Genomic DNA, 22,742 nt, shown 5'->3' on the forward strand with positions numbered 1-22,742 from the left:
TCGTCTAAAGTGGACTGCCTTTATCTTCAACCCCTAAACTGCCCATGACCACTGGATTACCATAACCGACTAATAGCTGTGGAGTACATGTATATTTACATGCACCCTAGGTTGCCTACTGGCCCTTCATGGCAGAGTTGTGCACTGCTTCACTGGTGGGACACCTCACTTATCCCAGAGTGTGTGTCCTTTTGAAGTGTACAAGAGAGGTTCATTCACCAGGGTATTTGCAGGCCCAATGTTGCTATATTAGACATTAGGTTGGTGTCTTCATTTATCTCCCTGCGCTTTTCATTCCACTACCATTGCACAGGTCACTGAATGCAAGTTCTTACTTGCAATCTCTAATGGAGCAGAAAATAACCCTATGGTATCTATTCAGACTTCTGCTTGTAACACTGGTGCCATATAACTCCACCTACCATTAGTAATAAATGGCGTGAGGGTGCCTGCAATACAAGGATGCCGTTACGCTTAATCCTTTGTGGACCCCTATATACATGGATGCTGTTATGTGTAAAACCTTTAGTTTGAGGAATTAAAGTAGTGGGAATGTGCACCAATTCCATATGGTCTTTATGAACTGCAGGGCTTTTTTGCAGGGACATATGCCACCAAATATGACAGAGCAGAATTGTTTGTGGGTAATACAGCATGAGGCACAACAGAATTAATTGTAATAGTGATTTGGGCGGAAACGCCGGTTTCCAAGCAAAGATTTATTAGGAGAAACTAGTTTGAATGACCACAAATGCCATAACGTATTATAATCTATCTATGTAAGGCAATGTTACATGTACACTATTTGAGTCAATGGAGGTCTGTGCACCAGCACAAGAGAACAATTGCTGCCCATCAGGAGCAAGGACCAGATTCCAGATTGACCCCTCACTTGGACTTAAGGGAAAGGAGATAAACTACTCTGTTTACCGAGAACCATACGGAGATGAACATCTGCTTTTTTCAGTTACTGTAAAGTGATGCCTGAATAAATTAACATGGCCAAGACTGAATCCAGACTGTGCCCAACCCAAGCCCAAATATAGAACTGTGAAGAAGATAATCTTTTCCCACTCTCTCAATGACAACAATCTTTTGCATAGCAGCAACAGCATCATGTGAAAAGAAGATTCCAGGAAGTCTTTATGGTACCTTGGTAATTTCCAGTACACCACCAAGGTGCTATCCATCCCTTGCAATTACCAGCCCCTTTGTGGTCTCAGAAACCTGGTTCTTACCCACCCTTTCCACTGCAAACAGCCTCATTATAGTGAAAGAAGTTCATCCCTTTCCAACACTAAGACGACAGCTGTCCTTGTGAGCTGTTGTTCCCCCAGAATGTCCCTTGTGCTCCAGGATGAACTGTTGATTGCCAAGAGGTCGAAATGCATCTCTGCTCTACTACAAAGCCAGAACAACTTCACCAGGCATGCTCACATCAATGGTATTTAACTGCTCACCAAGAATCAAGCTCTGGGCACCATCCCTAGGGTGGTGATGGACAGGGTAGTGGTCACTCCCTTTTCCTTTGTCCAATTTCGCACCAGGGAAGAAACCATAGGTACCTGGACTGGTGCAAACTGGTTTATGCAAGGAGGGCACCAAATGTGCCCTTCAAAGCAAACTGGTGGCTTGGGGGGGGGGCTACCCCTCCCAAGCCTTGTAACACCTATTTCCAAGGGAGAGGGTGTTGCATCCCTTTCCCACAGGAAATCCTTTGTTCTGCCTTCCCCTGCTTGGGCTGGTCAAGCAGCAGGAGGGCAGAAACCTGTCTGAGAGGTGGCAGCAGCGTGGAATGCCTAGAAAACCCTAAAAGACTGGTAGAAACAATACTAGGGGGCCCTCTAAAGAACCCCCAGAGTGCATGGAATTAAACAATCAATATTGGCAACAGTACTAGGGTATGATTCTGACATGTTTGATACCAAACATGCCCAGGTTCGGAGTTACCATTATATAGCTGGAAACAGTGACCTGTGTCAAGTACACAGGTAAAATGGCTTCCCCGCACTTACAAAGTCCAGAGAAATGGAAATGGAGGTCGCAGGGGCACCTCTGCTCATGCAGGGATGCCCTCACACACAGGGACCTGACCCCTGCCCTCTGTGCTAGGAAGGCCTACCATAGGGGTGACTTACAGTGACCTGGTGCAGTGACCTGTGATGAAAGGGTCCATGCACCTTTTCACACAGGCTGCACTGGCAGGCCTGCAGACACATTTTGCATGGGCTCCCACGGGTGGCACAATACATGCTGCAGCCCCCAATGCCCTGGGTACATAAGTACCATATAGTAGGGACTAATAAGGGGGCACCAATATGCAAATTGTGGAGTGTACAAAGTCCTAGGCAACCACATTTAGAGGGAGAGAGAGCACAATGACTGGGGTCCTGGTTAGCAGGATCCCAGTGAAAACAGTCTAAGTATACAGATAGCAGGCAAAACTTGGGGGTACCCATGCCAAAAAGAGGATACTTTCCTACACAAACCCCCCAAACGAAGTACATGAGACTAACCTTGTCCAGTTGAGTCTTCATTGTCTAAGTGGAGATATCCCAAGAGTCCATCTGCATTGGAGTGCTTACGACTAGGTTTATGTTCCACTGTATAGTCCATTACCTGTAGGGATATGGACCACCTCAACAATTTGTGATGCTCACCTTTCATTTGCTTAAGCTATAGGATGGGCTTGTGGTCTGTCTGAACAAGGAATTGAGGGTCAAACAAGTATGGCCTTAGCTTCTTCAATGCCCAAACAACAGCAAAGGCCCCCTCCCTATGGCTGACCAACTCTTTTCTCTAGGGGTCAACCTTCTGCTTATGAAAGCTACAGGTTGTTCCTGGCCCACATCATTTAGTTGAGAGAGTACTGCCACTAGCTTTACATCAGAAGCATCTGTTCGTACAATAAATTGCTTGGAGTAATCAGGGCTTCTTAGTATGGGAGCAGAGCACATGGTCTGTAGCTAGCTCTCCATAAAGCTTTCTTGGGCATCCTTTTGGATGTGAGGTCATTTAAGGGGGGTACAATGGAGCCACCATTCTTAATGAACCTCCTATACTACTTGGACAGGCCTAGCAAGGCTGACTTGGGTCGGAGTTGTAGGGGCAGTCCAATCCAGGATTGTCTGGATTTTGCCCTGTAGTGGCTGGATCCGGTCTCCACCTACCAGGTGGGCCAGATAAACAACTTTTCCCTGCCCTATCTGGCACTTTGATGCCTTGATAGTGAGGCCTGCTTTTTGCAGGGCTTTCAGTACATTGCCAAGGTGGACCAGGTGATCCTCCCAGGTGGAGCTAAAGACAGCTATGTCGTCTAGATAAGCTGCACTGAAGCTTTCCAGGCATTGGGGAACTTTGTTCACCAACCTCTGAAATGTGTCAGCGGCATTCTTCAATCCAAAGGGCATCGCTGTAATGTGATAGTGCCCGGTAGGAGTGGAGAATGCTGTTCTGGGTCTGGCATCCTCTGATAACTTATCTGCCAGTATCCAGCAGTAAGATCAATGGTGCTAAGATACTTGGCAGAAGCCAGTGTATCTATCAGCTCATCTGCCTTAAGGATTGGACAAGCATCAGTTTTGATAACTGTGTTGAAACCTCTATAGTCTACACAGAACCTCACCTCTCTTTTGCCATTTTGAGAGTGGGTTTTGGTACAAGGACTACAGGACTAGCCCGGGGGATGTCTGAAGGCTTGATAACTCCCAGGACCAGCATGTTTTGCACCTCTGCTTTAATGTGTTCCCTGACATGATCAGGCTGCCTGTATATTTAACTTTTGACAGGTAGACTTGTTACCTGTGTCAATAGTGTGTTCACACCATATTGTTTGACAAGGAGTCAAAGAAAACAGTTCAGAGACCTGACCTAGGTTATTTCTGCAATCTTCCTTTTGTTGTTCAGAGAGGCAGTCCGCAAGTACAACCCCCTCTACTGATCAATCTACAGTCTTATGAGAGCAGAGGTCAGGGAGATTGTCAATTTTTTCTTCCTGACCTTCATAGGTAGCCATGAGCAAAGTCATGTCAGCCCTATTATAATAAGGTTTTAGGCGATTCACATGAAGCACCCTGTGGGGGCTTCTGGGAGTGCCCAGGTCAACCAGATAGGTGACCTCACCTTCTCTCTACAATAGTGTGTGGTTCACTACACTTGTCTTGGAGTGCCCTGGGAAACACAGGCTCCAGGACGCACACCTTCTGCCCTAGATGATAGACAGCACGGCTTTCTGGTCATGCCACTGGTTCCGAAGTTCTTGGCTGACCTGAAGAATTTTGGATGCCCTCTTCATGTATTTGGCCATTCTGGATCTTAGGCCCAATACCTAATCCACAATGTCCTGTTTTGGAGGCTTGAGAGGCTCCTCCCAGCCTTCTTTCAAAATGGCAAATGGACCCCCTAACAGGGTGTCCAAACAACACTTCAAAGGGCCTGTAGCCCACTCCCCTTTGAGGCACCTCCCTGTAGGCAAAGAGGAGGCAAGGTAATAGGACATCCCACACCCGTCCGAGTTTGTCTCAGAGTCCCACTATCATGCCTTTGAGGGTTTTGTTGAGTCTTTCAACTAACCTATATGTTTGTAGATGGTAAGGAGTGGTGAATTTATAAGTGACACCACCCTCCTTCCACATGGCTTTAAAGTAAGAAGACATGAAGTTTGCACCTCTGTCTGATACCACCTCTTTAGGAAAACCCACCCTGGAGAAGATTCCCAGGTTGGCCGTGGTCACTGCAGGGGCTGTAGTGGTCCTAAGAGGAATGGCCTCGGATACCTGGTGGCGTAGTCCACCACCACCACTATGGATCTGTTTCCAGAGGCTGTTGGAGGGTCTAGGAGGCCAACAATACCCACCCCAGCCCTTTCAAAGCATACCCCAACCACTGGTAGCAGAATTAAGGGGGCCTTTGCAGTGCCACCTGTCTTAGCACTGGCTTGACAGGTCACACAGGAGCGATAAAACTCCTTGGTGTCTTCAGACATGTGTGGCCAGTGAAAGTGAGGGACATGTCTGTCCCAAGTCTTGCTTTACCCCAAGTGGCCTGCAAGGGGAATGTCATGGGCCAGAGTTAACAGGAACTCCCTAAATTTCAGAAGGCTAACCAATATCCTGGTGGCACCAGGTTTAGGATCCCATGCTTCTGAATAAAGGAGGCTGTTGTGCCAGTAGACCCTATGGGTACCACCAACACCCCCTGCTTCCTGTGCTGCAGCTTGCTGCCTTAAACTGTGGGACAGGACTGTTGTTCCAAACAGAGTTCCTCCCTGGTGGGCCCACCTGCACCTAAAAGCTCAGCTGTGTCAGCTTTCAGCTTCTCTGGTGTAGGTTCCACCCGAGGAGTAGATTCCTCTCCCTCAGGAGCAGAATACTCACTGGAAGTTTGAACATGGGGTAACTTTTTACTCTGCCTGCCTTTCTTTTTAGGAGCCTCCTGGACCATTCTTCCAGGCTCCAGGACTTCCTGTTCCCTTTGCTTTTTGGCCTGTGCAATGGTCTGGACAAAGATATGCCCAGGGATGCCCAGCATTGTTGCATGGACCTGCAACTCCATTTTAGTCCCAGCTGAAGTCATCAAGTCATTACCTAGCAGACATTCCACAGGTAGCTCAGAGGACACTACAACTTTCTTAGGACCAGTAAACCTCACCATCCCCCAAGCTAACGTCAGCAAATGCCATGGGGTGGCACACAGTGTTGTTGTTAGCATCAGTCACTTGGTACGTGTGGCCAAGTAGGTGTTGTTCAGTTGACACCAGTTTTTTAAGTCACCATGGGGACTCTAGCACGTGTCCCTGTAGGCCTCAGCATCAACACCATTTATCAAGGGATGCTGCTTGTACTTACCCATATTAAGGGGACAAGCAGCCAGGGTGGGGCAAGGTCAATGCCACCCTCAGAGGCCAAAACAGCCTCAGTGGTCTCTGACTAGCACAGAACCCACTAAAGTCCCCAAGGGGAGCCCAGCTACAGTTTTGGACTGGCTACTACAACCACTATATTGTCGCTACTGCTGGGGGCACTAGGGCTAGAAGTGGCAGTAGTAGTTGTAGGAGGCTTGGTGCTCTTTTTAAGACAGGTGCTGTCACCGGCCCTATTGCCTTTTTGTCTACATATGAGGCACCAAAATGTCTTGCGAGGAGAGGACAAGGAATTAGACCCATCCCAGAAGAGTTTTGTGGGCCTGATGAATACGGTGTCTTTGTTTTTGTCCCCACCTGTGTCCTGATTCTTACCTTAATCCTTCTTCTTGTGATCACCCCCTGTGGGAGCTTTCATACCCACCTTGGTGCTGACCCATTTGTTTGCCTTCTTTCCCAATTCTTAGGAAGAAGTCTGATCAGAGTCCACCAGGTACTGATACAGATGATCAGAAATGCAATTTATTAGGAATATGCTCTCTTAAGATTAGATTGTACAAGCCCTGATAGTCACTCACTTTGCTTACATGCAAACAGCCTTTCAGAGGTTTAACAGAGCAGTCCACAAAATCTATTCAATTCTGGGAGGACTCCTTTTTACTCTCCCTGAATTTAATTCTATACTGTTCAGTGGTCAGCCCAAACCCATCCGAGAGTGCATTCCTAAGTACTTGGCAATCACCTGAATCTTCTTCTCTGACAGGTAGGAGTTTGTCAGAGAAGGAGAGCCACAAGTTTGCTGCCCACTGTCTCCGAGGGACCCTCTGTACTTTACAGGCCCTCTCTAAGGCAGCAGTGAACCACTTGTGCATGTCATCTCCTACCTTGTAGGGGGGAGATTATCTTACTCAGGTTCCTAGAGTCATAGGAGTCCTCTCTGACCTTGGTGTCCCTGAAGTTATTGTTGCTGCCACTATGTGGAGATAGCCCCAAATCATGTCTCTCCCTCTCCACTGTCAAGACCTCCCTACCTAAGGCTAACTGCTGCTGCTGCGGCCTCATTATGGCCTCCTCTAACCTCAGCTTTCTGAGTTCCCTGCCTAGAGAATCCTCCCCTGAGTTGAAGTGGTGAGTCTCATCAGACACTGATGAGACATGGATGTTAACAGATTGGGAGAACCTATTACTCCTCCTGGAGACCCTCTGTACCAACCACCTAGGAGGGAAAGTGGCCCTACTTGAATGACCCCCATTTTCATTACCTTCAGTGCTCCTAACTGGGCTGTGGTGATCCCCAGAAGTTTCCTGATCCTCCTCAGTGTAGCCTAAATCTACCCTGTACAGGATTGAAGGGTCAGTTTCTACTTCTTCGTCCTCCTGGCTGCCTGAGTCTCCTGGTCAACCTGGAGTAGCAACCCCAGAAGTAGACTATTGTTGGGATTTCTCCCTGTCTTCAGCTTCCTGGAAGCACACATCTCCCTCAACTCCTGAACAGTGCAGCTCTCATATTGAGAGTCTGGGACTGGAGTTGTGTTTTCCACTGAAGACATCTTTCTAGAGTAATGTGGGTGAACCTGACTACTCTAAGCAACTAGACTCCCTAAAACGTTTGGAGAAAAAGCTATGCCAGACCCCCAACCTACCAAACCTAGGAGTCTAGTGACCCTAATCACTATGTGTAGTGTGTCCTAAAGACTATTAGTGGACTTTCTGGGTGGAAAGTTACTAGTGACAAAGTGGTAAGGCAATTGCAAGTGTCTTATCCCACCGCTCCACCACGAATGGTAGGAAGCTGGCCTGGTGTGTGGTGAACACCTATGGTGTTGTCACCTTATACCAGGTCAATATCCCCTATTAGTGAAGTATAGGCCGTTTCTAGGAAGCCAGGATTCTCTAGAGGTAGCTGTGGATGAGCAGTCAAGACTTATCTGGGAGACATGCAAAGCTTATGCAATACCACTATAGTCACACAGCACTTAATACACATGAAAGAACCCCACAGTGTTAGAAAAATAAAGGTACTTTATTATGGTAACACAACATTAGATTACTTATAGGCAGCCCCCACCCCACCACAACTGGAGGCAAGAACACACTAGTTATATACAGAATAGCAATCAGAAATTAGCATAGAATCAACAAGCATTGGCAATAGTTAGTGAAAATAGTCCCCAGGGGTTGGCCAAACCATATACTAAGAAAGTGGAATAAGAGATGAAGTCCCCCACTCAAGGATGTGGAGTTGTTAGAGGGGAGCTGGAAGAACTAGGAACCCCAAGAGGCGAGTACCTGAGTGACCAGCAACGACCAGGAGAGCAGAAGTAAGTACTTGGTCTTCCCAAGGACTAACAGGAGACTTACGAAAAGGATTGTGCAAAAATAGGAACAGTCTAGAAGAAACCAACAGTGGATTCTGAAAGAAGAGGACCTGCAAAAGAAGGGGACAGAGTCCCATCCACGATGGAGTGTCCAGTGGGGGGCAGGAACAACTACCGCCCCTTCCTAGGATGGAGAACCAGGTCGACAGGGGAAGAAGATCAGCTGTGGAGCCCAGGAGCTGAAGAGGAGTCTTTGGAGTGGTGCAGATGTTGTCCCACGTCAGTTGTCGGGTTGCAGATGGTCAGTGGTGTAGGGGAACCACCAACAAACCTTAGCAAATGCAAGAGGAGCAAAAGAACAGTTGCAATGCTGAAGAGGACAAGCAAGGCCCAGGGGACACGACCCTTGGAGAGGAGTCCAGGGTGACACTCAGCAGTCAAGAGAGCTAACAGAAGCAGTTGCAGCCCCCACATGCAACCCACTGGCAGCAGGCACAGTAAGACGAAGGGAGGCCCAGTCAACACACCAGAAGAGGAGTCTCACGTCACTGGAGCATCAGAGAAGACACTGTGCTTGGCAGGAAGAAGTGCTGTGGGCCGGGGCTACTCGGAGCCTGAAGATCCCTTGGAGCAGGAGGCCACAAGCCTTGGTAGCTGCAACAGTAGCTGTGCACAGGAGTACTATTCTGCAAGGAAAGGCAAGGGCTCACCATCTCCTAAGTTGGACAGCTGGCACAGAGGACCACAGGAACCACTCCAGGCCACCACTTGTGATGCAGGATCCACGCAGTTCCAGAGGAGAGCACATCCATGCAGCCGGACATCACTCCAGTAGGTGCCTGCAGATGGAGGAGTGACTCCTTCACTCCAAGGGAGATTTCTTCTTGCATCTTGGTGCAGGCTGAAGTCTTGTCGACACCAGAGGATGCACAGCTGGGGAAATGTTGAAGTTGCTGGAAGGTGCAGAGGAAACAATGCTGCAAAGCGAAGTCGTTTCCAGAGTTGCAGTCTTGTCGGCACCTGAAGAGTCCAGTTCTGGTTCCAGTGGCCAGAGGTCGAAGTAAACAATGCAGAGGAGTCCTGGTGGAGTCTTGCACATCAAATCTGAGCACCCACCCACAAGGGGGTCCGTAAATAGCTCTAAAAGGGGGATTGGTCCCCTACTGTGACGTCACCTGCCTGACCTGGCCACCCAGATGCTCCAGGGGCCTCTGCAGAGTAGCAGAGAGGAGACTGTGTTTGGCAGGAGGAAGTGCTGGGGGCCGGGGCTACTCAGAACCTGTCTCCCAAGTTGGACAGCTGACAGAGGACCAAGGTGACCACTCCAGACCACACCTGTGATGACTCCTTCACTCCAAGGGAGCTTACTTCTTACTTCTTGGCGCAGGCTGAAATGTTGCTGAAAAATGTTGCAGTTGCTGGAAGGAGCCAGAGAAACAATGTTGCAAAGTGAAGTCATCACCGGAGTTGCAATCTTATTGGTTCCTTAGGAGTCCTGTTGCGGTTCTAGTGGCCAGAAGTAGAAGTAAACGATGCAGAGGAGTCCTGGTGGAGTCTTGCATGTTGAGTCTGAGGACCCACCCTCAAGTGAGTCCCTAAATAGCCCTTAAAGGGGGTTTGGTCACCTTGCAAGGTGTCCACCTATCACCAGGGCCTCTCATGTCACCTGCCTGACCTGGCCACTCAGATACTCCCAGGAGCCACTCACATCTTGGTTTCAAGATGGCAGAATCAAGTGGTCACCTGGAGGAGCTCTGGGCACCACCCATGGGGTGGTGATGGACAGGGGAGGGGTCACTTCCCTTTCCTTTGTCCAGTTTTGTGCCAGTGCAGGGAGCAGGGGCCCTTAGACTGGTGCAAACTGGTTTATGCAAGTAGGGCATCAAATGTGCCCTTCAAAGCAAACCAGCGGCTTGGGTAGACTACCCCTTCCAAACCTTGTAACAACTTTTTCCAAGGCAGATGGTGTTTCTTCCCTCTCCCACAGGAACTCCTTCGTTCTGCCTTCCACTGCTTGAGTTGATCAAGCTGTAGGAGAGCAGAAACCTGTCTGGGAGGTGGCAGATGCGTGGACTGCCTAGAAAACCCTAGAAGACTGGTAGGAGCAATATTTGGGGGATGGTGTCCTCTAAGGAGCCCCGACAGTGCATGGAACCATACAACCAACACTGGCAACCGTATTGGGGTATGATTCCAACATGTTTGATACCAAACATGTCTAGGTTCTGAGTTAACATTATGTAGCTGGACAAAGTGACCTGAGTTCAGTACACGGGTAAAATGGCTTCCCTGCACTTACAAAGTTCAGTGCAACGGAACTGGAGGTCACAGGGGCTCCTCCGCTCATGCAGGGGTGCCCTCATACACAGGGACCTGCACCCTGCCCTCTGGGCTAATAGGGCCTACCACACAGGTGACTTACATTCACCTGGTGCAGTTACCTGTAGTGAAAGAGGGCATGCACCTTTTCATGCAGGCTGCAATGGCAAACCTGCAGACACAGTTGGCACAATACATGCTGCAGCCCACTGGGAACCCCTGGTGCCCCAATGCCCTGGGTACCTAAGTACCATATACTACGGCCCTATAAGGGGGCACCACCATGCCAATTATGGAGTGTACAAAGTCCTGGGCAACCACATTTAGAGGGAGAGAGCACAATCACTGGGGTCTTAGTCAGCAGTGAAAACAGTCTAAGCATATTGATATCAGGCAAGAAGTGGGGGGTAACCATGCCAAAAAGAGGGTTCTATCCAACAGGAGGTCTCAATTCTGGGTTCCAGTTCTACTAGAACTTTTTTCTAAGTTTCTTATAGTTCTTTCCTTTTTCAGGACCATAACAGGAGCCCCACATGCTGATAAATATTAGCCTTTATAAATAATGGTAAGGTGGATTTCGGGACCGTTGGCATATCCAGGTAGGTTTACATCTGTGTTCATTAACCAGAATTAGGGTGCCAAACTCAGAAAAAGGAACAGATGTGTTGGCATATACAGTGTGCATGGCATCTGGAAAGGTATTTCAATCCTTTGGGTATAAACAGTACTCCTGTACTTTTTAGCAGTTGGGAATGAAGCAAAGAGTTCCCGAAAGGTTAAACATGGAGGTCAGCAATTTTGCAAGTTAGGATACAGTAGTCAGAGCCCTAGTAGGAGAACATCTTATTGCGTGCAAGCTTTTGAAGGAGAGAAGCTTGATGAATCCTCTTGAAAGTAAATATACCCAATTGCAGCATGTGAACAAGTTGCTGGCATACTTTTGAGCACTGAAAATACTACAAATACTAAATTCTTAAGTGCTACAAAAGCATTTTTGTTCACAGTGGCAAACATGACGTCATTATCTTGGTGGTGGTTTAATAATGAAATGTTTTATCTCTCTAAATTTCTGTAAAATATAAAACGTGTGGACTACACACACCAGATTTGGCATGAATTGTTACAGTCTACTTCGTTAATTGTATGAGCTAACTTCCAGATCATTCTATAGGAAATAAAATGTTTGATAAACATTACAGTAAGATGGAAATAATGGTGGACTTAGCATGTTAAAGATTTACAGACAATAAGTGAAAATAAGATAAACCATATTTTGGAAGATCTCAAATGGCAATTACAGGAATGTTTTCTTCACTGAAGTGAAAGGTAAAACAAAGAATGACACATTATTACTGCACACATCCCACATCTAAAAACTGCTCACTTCATTATTGTAATAAGCGGGAGACAACTGCACAATAGCTGTGTTTTCTAAGGATTATAATACGCTGCATTTATGTAAAAGAAATGTGCTTTGAGTTCAATGTGCCAACCGACTAAACTTAAGATCAAGTCATAAATCAAGAACTGCATTGGGCTTCTAATCACAGGGGTCAAATTATGGACCGGTTATCTGTATATGGCCCCACACATGCCCCTTTGAAGACATTAATTACCTGTGGGCTCCTTAGGACACACATCAGGCAAGGACAACACTGGTCTTAAACGTTTTGCAACCTCTTTTCTACAGAAATCATCTTTGCTGTTTGTGTGCGTCACTGCTGAAGAAGTGTGGCTTGAGGCCATTGCACGAACTCACCATTTGAAAAAAGCTGGAAATGAAGAAAAAAACAAAGTGTGAGTCAGCAAAAATAGTAAACATTACATCGAAAGAGATTCTAGAATTCTTAGTGTCCATTGCGAAATTCGGGAAAGCTTAATAACATAGCCGAGTGATCAGACAGTCAATTAAAAACAATGTTTTCTGCAAAAGTGCTCCCCTCTGCATAATCACACCAACTTGACTGTGCATCAATCTAGTTCTCATTAATGGAACCCAAATTCCAACTGTTTACTCTATGATACAGATGTACTGTGATTCTTGGCGCTGAGAGAGAGAGCCTGTTAACTAAGTGCAGTGGAGTCTCCATTACTCGTCTAGAAGTCTGTCTCCCATTTTTAACTATTGGGAATAGATTGTAAAACACAATGAAACCAACAAAGGAGGAGAGCGTATAGGCAAAAGTCAATATCAAGTTGATATGTTGCTAAGGACAAAATTCTCTGCATCATCTCTGGAGGTGGCATCCAGAGAATAAAGTTAGCAGGAGAAAATAGGCAGACTAATATGGCTCTATAAACCCTGCCAATGATGACTGTGTGGTGCAGTTACCTACGTCCAGACAGGGCAATTCAAGGTTTTTAAATAGTTATTGTCTCACCTGGTTTTCAGACATTTAGAGTAGGGCCATATACAGCACTGGACTAGCACCCACTATGGAGTCCCATGGGAAGGTATCTAATTTTAGGGGCTAAAATCTCAACTCTACTAGTTGCAGCCAGAACAGTTCATGGCAGGAGCACACATGGGTAAGGGGGTAGCAATGGAACTCCCGGACTTCCGCAGTTCCCTATTCAAAATGGACTCTAGAGTAAAGGATCAACCATTACCATAAAATTCTGTATCACTAAATTGAAGCTATAGCTGAAGCAATTCCAGAATGTGGACTATTTTCCCCAAACAAAGGAACTTGCCCCTTCCCCACACCCCGCCAGACGTGTAAACACTTATGACCTCATGGCCCCTCCGATACCAGGAAGGTGGCAATATGGGTAGTTGGGCAATAGTTGGTATGGTCTTTATTCTTCCTGGCTTCTTTTGGTCAGCGAGGCAGCTGACATTTCATGCTCCTGATCGGGACAGCAATGCTGCACAGAGTCCCCTGGAAGTTTGAAGAGTGCACATTTTAATATGTCAAGACGTCCTAAGTGCTGCTTTCAAATCTTGCAAAAGTGCATCTCTTCCCTCGCATCTATTTCCAGGGGATTCTTGGGAAGAAAATCACCAGTCAAACCATTCAGAAGCATCAAGGTAGGGATCAGAATTACAAGCTTCATTTGGATAAATGCCTCATGTTCAGTGTTTTGACTCTGAAAATGTGGGGAAAATAGCAGTGACTTGTTGTTTATCAAAAAACTTGAAGTTCTGATCCATGAGCAAACTCTTGATTGGGCAAGAATCAGATTTTTAAGCACTGTTTAACAATTAGCAGAATAAAAGCACTATAGCACTATGGTAGTGCCTGATGTCAGGCAAATCAAATCCACAGCACCTGCTTTTTTAGGTTGCTACATAAAAATGACAGCTCACCTTTAATAACAAATTAACACATTTTGAAGGTAACTGTTCTCGCCTACAGGGCACTAAATTATTACAAGGCAAACATAAGTATGCCAGTACAGTAAGATTTTGGGCAACAGATTCATCTATACTATGTTGATTCTGGTCCCACACCTGAGGTCCAGCTTATGTTATTTAACAATAGTCAAATAAATGTGATTATGTAATCTAGATGTGTTGCATTAAGTCTGGGCATTTGTTCTCCATTAAGCTCACGAACTTAGTCTTGTCAGATTCCCAGCGAAAAGGGAGTTGGCTGCAATTTAATTTATTTACCAATATTTTTAACTTGGCATCAAAATTATTTAATTAAATTATTTAAGAAGCTTCAAACTTAATAAAACCATCGGACTCGTTCAAAAAAAGAGCACAGAAATTAAGGGATCAGTGATTGTCAAGATTGTGTCAAATGAAAATAGAAGACTTCTATTCTTGTGAAACTACCAGAAGACAGAAGTCACTCAAGGAGAATTGCAAAAATGAGCCTTAATTCGGATATGTGCATACTCCTACAAGAAGCTGGAAATTGAATTTGCCTTGGGCAGGTCGATGAGACGAGCTAGTTTAAAATGTGCTGGACTTTGGTGGGCTATATTGGAGAATGCCTCATTAGTCTTAAGGCTAGATACTGCTCAAGAACCTTCAAATATAAATTTAAACATCTTGCCCTCATTAAAGTCTGTAAATACACTATAGAAACCGTGGCTTCTTTAGTGGTGCCTTTATTACTCAAAAACTGGCAATCCTGTAACAGTGTTTCTATTAACACTTGGCTGATGCAGATATCTTCCTGACCTTTTAAGAAGAACTCTATTCTTCATTTCTGACAAATTTCAAATGTACACCTGTATCGGGGTTATTTTCTTGAAAAATAGGAAAAGTTCCAATTCATTTCAACGTACTTCACCATAAGGTGCCGTTTATTGAAAAGTATATATTTCTATTCGATGTTTCCTTGTTGAGAGTTGAGTCTTTTTTTTCCTGGGGAAACAATATTACTCTAATGGCAGAGAGTTCACTTTTAGCAGTTATGAATATTCATCCCTGTATTCGTCCCACACTCTAGCATGTTTCCGGGAACAATCAAGTGTCTCAGATACTGATTTCTTCATTGTACAGTATAAGTCCATTCTTGCCCTCCATCTTGCTCACGATGGAGGACTAGACTGTCACCATCACCGAGCAGTGTCTCTCTCTCTTCCTGATCATATCAGAGTCTTTTCTACACGTGAAAAGACCTCATCATCTACTGTATTTAGTAACACAATTTTTGGGGTAAGGCTAAATGGTCTGCCCAACACAGTCCCCAATGTATAATAAACAGTGTTCCAGAATGGTCGAAGTACACTACAACTCCTTCTAGTATGATGGAAGTCAACTTCCACCCCGCCACCGGAGACAATTGGGTCCAATGCTCCTGTTCCCAAGTCATTGTGGGGTTCAGTACATATGATGGCGGCACTTAAACTGAATCAGCTGGAACCACCCTTAGATTACTGCCTCACGAGGGGCCATTAGTGCTACAGTCTATTTAACATCTTTATGTGGGAAGAGATTCCGTTCGTATTTTGTTTTAAGGCCAGGAAAGGAGTCTGGTGTGTTAATTATCTATGTTTTATATTCTAGTAATTTGGCCACATTCTGGCCAGAAAGACCTTGTTATTTTAGCCCCCAAGGGAGTGAATTCTGCCAGATCTGTGCTTTCTAATGAGTAGGGAGTAGGTGTGTGCCTGAGCTGCAGCTATCTGAAGATATTGAGTTGTGTCTTACTGCAGTGAAACCAAAAACCCCAAAAACTAAAGAAAGTCTGAAGAGTCTTCATAAATCACTGGTCCATACCTTTACGGCTGACCAATGTAGATGAGAAGGTAATTAGCATAAAAGGAGAACATGTCCATATAGGAGCTTTCGAAACACCTTATAGGCTGTCTGTCCTAATTAAAGTGCACAAGGGCTCCAGTGCCAATAATATGGGTGACAGTAAACACCCCTGTCTATGCCCCTCTGCATTGGGAAGGACTCAGATAGAATCCCTCCTACTCCAACCTAGGCCTGGGCTACTATATAGAGGAGTTTAACATACAAGACATATGTAGGTCCAAAACCAAGTTGTTCTAATAAGTAGAACAAGTACAGCAGGGATAGGCTGTCAAAGGCTTTTTCAAAGTCTATTTGTAGGATGGATAAGCGTTTCTGCAAGTGGGTGGCATAGTGATCATGTTGTATACCCTATGTATGTTATGTCTGGTAGAGGGGTGAGGTACAAAACCACTTTTATCTTTATGTACCAGACTGGGAATTATGATGATCAGTCACATAATTAAGATGTTAGCTGGCATTTTGACTTTATTATTAATCAGGGAAATCAGTCTGTAGGAGGTACAGGTATGTGCCTGCTTGTCAAGTTTAAATATGTTCGTAATGTACATTTCTTCCAAATTCCAAGGGAGATGACCTACAATCCTGGTCACGTTATAGAGGTCTAGGAGAGGTTGGGCTAGTATGTCTGCCTGACTTTTGAAGAGCTCACTGGAGCCTGGAGATTTATCAGTCGAGAAGTTGGGAGATAACTTTTGTTCTTTTGTCTACTGTGACGGTCTCATCCAGTGCGTTTTAATGGTTGTGGGTAAGTCACGGACATTGGCATGCTAACATAAATTCATGTAAGCTATCCATCACGGCATATGGAGTCTTGTGAAGGATGCCGTTTTCATCCTCAACCTGGGCTATGTGTTTGCATTTATTGTCACATTGGCTTAGCCAAAGCAGTAACTTCCCAGTTTTATTGCCATGTTCACAGAAACGGCAGCAAGAGGCATGCCATATTTACTTTGCTACATCTAGTTGAGTTTGTGCATGACTCTACTGAGATTGTGGAGGATTAGGTCCAAGTTGTCTATTTTGGAGTTGTAATCAACATTATGTACTACATCCTCTAGGATGGCGATTTTCCACAACTTTTCCATCTTAAAAAAAGGCCAGTTTCAAAGTCATGCGGCCCATAATCCCTGCCCCTTATGCCCCCGTAGTGTGCCTGGTGAGCCCACAGAACGTGTGCTGAGTTGAAAATACTGTGTAGAGGCATCCCTGAGAACTTCCCTAAAATCTTTCCTAGTCAGCCACCAAGTGTTAAGCCTCCCAGATGGACAGTATGGTGGCAGTTGTTTCATGTATGAAGCTCCAGCAGAAAGTAATCCGATAGTTGAGTAAGTGTGGTGGACAAAGGAATAGTCTAGTTTATAGAATGACTAACGTGCCCCTGGAAAGAAGAAATATCCTCACCTATGGATTATAGTGACACATGTGTTGCACAAGCCAAGGACTAAAGTTAAGTCTGAGATGGTGCAGAAAGTAACAGGACCCAGCATGTCTAACGCAGCACTTATGAGACCGTTAAAGTCACCTCTGACAATTGTGAGACCAGGAGAGATAATGTCTTCATGAGAGGGGGTGGCACATATACTAAGCAGGTCATTGGGACGCTCCCTAGTGAGTCTACTAGCCATATGTATCGACTCAGTCTATCAGATTTGAACTGTTCAATTTATAGGGACAGGTGTATTTTGACTAGCATCGCTACCCCTCTAGATCCTCTGTGGAATATAGCATGATATGCTCTTTTAAAGCCACATCGCTGGAAGCACCTGCAGCCGATTTCCGTGTAAATGAGTATCTTGAAGTAGGAATATATATGTTCATATTTGTTCAGTTCTCTTAAGCATGACACCCCTTTTAAATTTATTAAGGAGGTCATCAACACTGCAGGTGAGGTATCAGAGGGGGCTATCTGTAGTATGCATGGGTGCAACTCTTTATGCTTCTAACAGCGAAGTACTTGTCAAATAAAACCTAAAGATATGTTCCTTACCCGAACAGTGCAGGTGAAGTCCCTGTCATCAAATGCATTGGTGAACTAGAAAAAGATAGAACAAAGAACCCCCAGCATAAGGGAACATTTGGATAACTGTGAAGTGCAACTATAAAGGCTTGTCGCTTTATTGTATGTACTGTGAGAAACTAACAAGGCCGACCAGGGTTTATGATAATAGGATAGTATGTGAAGGAAAAAGGGAATCCACTTACTATTGAATGGTCCTAGGTCCTATAGCAGCAATCACACACAGGGGTGTGAAGAGAAGTCCCACTTCTCCTGGAAAAAGGAGTGTCCTGATCCCACCAAACCAATAAGACCACATCTCCACATTGAAGCAATCTCCATTGGTTTCAGGCTGGCCTCCCACTGATGGCTCGGCACCCAAATGGGATAAGGATGATGGGCACCCTTTTGAGATCTGTTTTGCATGTCTACCTAATCTGTCTGTTCTCACTCGGTTCAACTGTCCCCCTCTCCTTCACCCCTCCCACCTTTCTTGGGCATGGGTTGAAGTAGACAAAGTTGCCCCGTGAACAGGGTGGGTTTTAGAGGAATTGCAATGATTGGGGAGGCATGAGTTGATTTTCTGTGTTTACCAGGTGGGAGGGGGAGACTTTGTTCATAGTTTGATATTTGGCTATGGTGATGACAGGATGGGTGTGGCTCTTGGGTTGGGGGAGGAGGGGTAGGTGGGTGATGCAGTATGATGGGCCAATTTAAATTTGTAACATGAAAAGTACACGGGCTCAACTCTTATGTGAAAAGATACAAGGGACAGACATACTTTCGCAGGCATGGTGTACTTATAGCAATTTTGCAGGAGATGCAGTTAATGGAGAATGGGGTCCACAAGGTCCATAAGAAATGGAGGGGACAACTGTACTCTGCCACATATTCCAACTATGCTGCCCGGCTGGGGGATCAGGAGGGTGACCTGGGTGGCCCTGCAGGTTCCCTTCCGGGTTTGTGGTTTCAGAGCAGAAGTTGAGGGGAGGTACCTCCTTGTGCATGGCATACTGGATGGGGAGGTAATCTGCCTGCTGAACATATATATACCCTAATGTAGATGATGGTGGGTTCTACCTAAAGCTTGAAAGGGAGAAAGTCCCCTACGTTAGTGTACCTTTGTTATGGGCAGGAGGGAGACTTCAACTGCATGCTCGACAGCTGCATGAAAAAATATATATATATATATATCTCTTCTCAATTCATGCTATCTCTGTTAGATGATTACAAATGAGGAACTGGGTCTTTCTCTTTCCATGGTGTGTGTATGCTGGACATCTGTATGGAAACTGACCCTTTGAGTTCTGTACCTTTATCTTGAACTAAATTCATGAATGAATGTTATTCATCGAATCTCCAAGCCTATTGAGGAGATTCGAAGTGAAGTTTAGAAGGACAAAGGAGCTTGTATAGTATGCCCATTGCTCGGAGTTTGTTTGATTGAGTCAAAAGTCTCTTGTTTTGAACAAGTTTGGTATAGTCTGGGACAAACATTATGTTGGGGGAATCAAATTTTATACTCTCTCACACTCATACCTTTAGTATGATCAAGGTTCGATTTTGGAAATTGAGAAACCTGTCAATGAACGGCCAGGCAGGAGCAAGGTGGTCGCAGCCCAAGGGCTCATTGCACCTGTTAAAGTATGAAGTTTTGGGAAAAGTCCTGCTTTGGGATTACGGTTTCCAATGAAGCGGCCATGAAAGGTCTGGGGCTGTACACTCCCACAAAGAGTGCCCTGTAGCATCCTCCACCCGTAGAACAAACTCCCTAAATTCCACTGAAAGGTGAGACATGGTGGACAAATTCCTTGAATGGTATCTCAAGCACTGAAATCCTTACATCTGCCTCTACTACCCTCGCATTATGAAGGTTCTGTCTCAGGGAAGCCTCTCCTACTTTTGTTTCAAGGGCTATTTTTTAATCTTGTTTGGCTGGAGGAATAGTAGCCGTTAGTGCCTGATGAGACCCTAGTCCCCCTAGCTCCATGGTAGCAATTGCCTCGATAATGTACGGGCTATGGTATGTGGTTGGGTGTGTTTATCAATTTTCCTTTGTTTAGGTGGCACTTGCTTTCAGTCTTTGGCTGGAGACATTAGTCCAGGCAGCACCAGATAGATGGCGGGCAACAAGGAGGACCACTGCCCAATTTCAGGTAGTCAATAGCAGGGCACCTTTGAGATTGATATTGGAGGTCACAAGAGGGATTAGGATCTTAAAAGATGCAAGTGCCCCCCTAGAATTAGTGGGCTCTCACCCAGTGTTCCAGCTAGGTCAGTTATGGCACCTTTCACATGATACTGTGTGTGGTGCCAGGAGGTAATCTTGCAGCGTTTATGGGAACAAAAATTTAGTAGCCGGCATCCTGACCCCACTACCTGGTTGGTGAGGAATAAGGGAGGTGGGGGGGTGTTGGGGGGGGGGGAGAGAGCAAGAGTCTGTTTGTTTACACATACCTTCATCTTACGAGCACCTATATAGCCACAGGCCTTGAGAAATCTACTCACCCACTCTCTATGGCAAATCAGATTTTATCTTGGTGAGCTATTTTTAGGACTACTGGCCTGTTCTGTGGTGAGAACTTAAGCTGGCAAAGAACAGCTGTTCTGCTCATTCAGAAAGTGAATAAGCAATAAAAGGTGTATTTAAATCTCGTTTTTATCTTGTTAGATTTGCCATGCTTTCAAAGACAGAGGTAATTTGTCTGTTTATGTCACCATACAAATTGCTGCTTATATTATCCTGGAGACCAGAGTTTACTTCTCTTTCTTTACCTACAAAGTTAGAGTATTTCGTAAAGTGAACTGTCTGATGATCGTGCTAAGGAACAGGGAGTGGGAAATGGAAGGCTGTAATATCGAACATAACATTTCAGTAGCTTGCAAATGAACTGTACAAATATTTTAAAATATATCAGCAGGTAAGAAAGCACATTTTTGTTATTTTTAAGTGTGAAGGAAACATACATTTGAATAGGATCCAAACAAATCAGAACACTTTAATGATAAATATTTGCTGAAACCGGATTCCAAAAGTTATCGTTTGTATGCTGAACAGTTTTATCAGTAAAGCAGCATGCCAGTGAAAATGTTTGTGGCAATTTCAATGGAAACTATGCACTCTTTAATTGACATTACACTACTGCAGCATGCTTTAGTGATATATATCACAACAGTGAGCGTTTCTAAAAGATCGAGTCAGGGGTCATGTGGACACCAGGTGTGGGCCACATTTTTATTATAAACAGAATAACAGCTTAATCTATTAAATCAAACAAAAGAGCTTCTATATATTAGACATGCTCAACTCACATATTTTAAAGTGGCTTCATATAGGATAATGAAGAACAAACTTTTGCAATGCAACGGGTCTTTCGTTTGCTCGAGTTAGAGCTACTAGCATTGTAAACTCCTAACCGGACATTTCTTGCTACATAAATTGAAAATTTAAAATAAAACTGTTTCACATAACTAACTGGATTTTACTTGCCAACTGGCAAAAGGGCAATTACCTATGTAACAGGATCGATGTCATGCAAAGCGCTCGACTACTTCCCAGCGAGATCGCGCCCTGAAATAAAGAGAAAAAGTAGTCCAGACACCAGACGGAAAACATTGAGCCTCGTATGTTTTCAGTAGTTGGTCGGTTAGCTCTAATACTAATGAAAGCAAGCGAATTTTAAAAGGCAAGCCCACAAACCAATGAAAGAGTTTGACGTAACATGGGCATGGTTAGAAGCCCAAAGAGAGATTACAACAGGGGACGGAACACTTTGCGCTCGCCCCTAAAAAGGTGAGTCAGTGAAATACAGTATTTGACTAGCTTCACACAATTTGGTACCAGTTCATGGGTCAAGCGCATTACAGTTAGGTTGAGTCAATTATTCAAGTCACTAGACCCACAGGTCTGGTACCTTTTAAAAAAAATATAATTTCAAAGGCTGAGCCAATAACAGTGAAGGCCTGCCATAACCACAGCCAAACACCACCAGTTGCAGTGTTGGGTATTATCCGTGTCCATGTGATACACTGTTTAGGAGTTTTTCCAACCCTTGTTAGGGAGGTTATCTCAATATTGCCCTGTTCGAGCTGTTCCAGGGAACAAAACGCATATTAAAGGTAATTTAAGAATTGCCTGAGTCTGCTTCCTCTCACCAGCAGTCTCAAGTGCTCTCTCCTACAGTCTGCCGGGCACCAGGTTTCTCCAGTCTAGCCAGTCCAAACCCTGCCATCCTAACCACATTTGTGCCTGTAGTCCTTTGGATAGTCCCGGGCCTTGCCCCTCTGGAGGCTACAACCAGTCCCTGGTCAGGCCTTGCTTGTTGCTGGGTCTGCTTTTAGGCAGCTGGTCGCGGATGACCCATCCCAAGGGATCTCAGTCTTGTGCCCCTGGCAGTCAGCAGGCTCTGGTTTTGTTAATGCATGTCACAAAGCCTGTTACTGGGTCAGTCACCATCCATCGCCATATTGGGCAGGCCACATGTTCTGTGACCACCTAGGTCTTTTAGATGGGTCATCCAGCATGACCCTTGCCGGGAATAGGGTTAAGCCTTACTCTGTTGTTAAATAGAGATCTCCGGAGGGGCTTGCAATGCAGGATTACAAACGCTGTGTTGTGAGTGCTTCAGAGACAATTTAGCCAGGTTCAGTTGCCAAGCCACATCCCCAGTGCAGTGCTATTTTATTGCCACATGTGGTACTTTTGGTTTTCTTCTTTTTTGGTCCTCACCTTTAGTTTGAGCTTCTAATCACCATACTTGTCCAATTAATTACCAATACCTATTTTATGATTCATCTGTTACATTTTTTTGCTTTGTGTAATAAAGGAAAAATGTAACACTGAAGAAGAGGACACTGAGGGGAAAACAAAAAAATAAAAAAGAAAGACTCATAAAGCCACCGTTAACAGGGCATGGCTAGAGCAGCCAACATGGCAGACGCGCTCTATAAAAGTTCTGTAACATCACCCGTTATCTGCAACAATAACAGGCATTATCTGCACCCAGCCACTAAACATATATACCCAGA

The 22,742-nt window shown here is 45.1% G+C and overlaps 1 protein-coding gene across 6 annotated transcripts in view; it reads right to left on the minus strand.

The window, feature by feature from the left end:
- The window catches only part of VPS54 (VPS54 subunit of GARP complex), a 555,456-nt gene that overhangs the window by 514,578 nt on the left and 18,136 nt on the right, over positions 1-22,742 (minus strand). For 5 of the 6 annotated variants that reach the window (XR_011203675.1, XM_069234226.1, XM_069234229.1 and 2 more), the window contains 2 exons: positions 21,227-21,285; positions 12,114-12,269 (listed from right to left, as the gene is read on the minus strand). Coding sequence is in view for 5 of the 6 variants with exons in the window: in XM_069234226.1 (XP_069090327.1) it covers positions 12,114-12,243 (130 nt within the window). In the remaining variant the exon portion in view is untranslated. The remainder of the gene's footprint in view (positions 1-12,113; positions 12,270-21,226; positions 21,286-22,742) is intronic. The other variant, XM_069234227.1, reaches the window with a different exon arrangement.

Source organism: Pleurodeles waltl, chromosome 5, assembly GCF_031143425.1.
Source record: "Pleurodeles waltl isolate 20211129_DDA chromosome 5, aPleWal1.hap1.20221129, whole genome shotgun sequence".
Lineage (NCBI taxonomy): Eukaryota > Metazoa > Chordata > Amphibia > Caudata > Salamandridae > Pleurodeles > Pleurodeles waltl.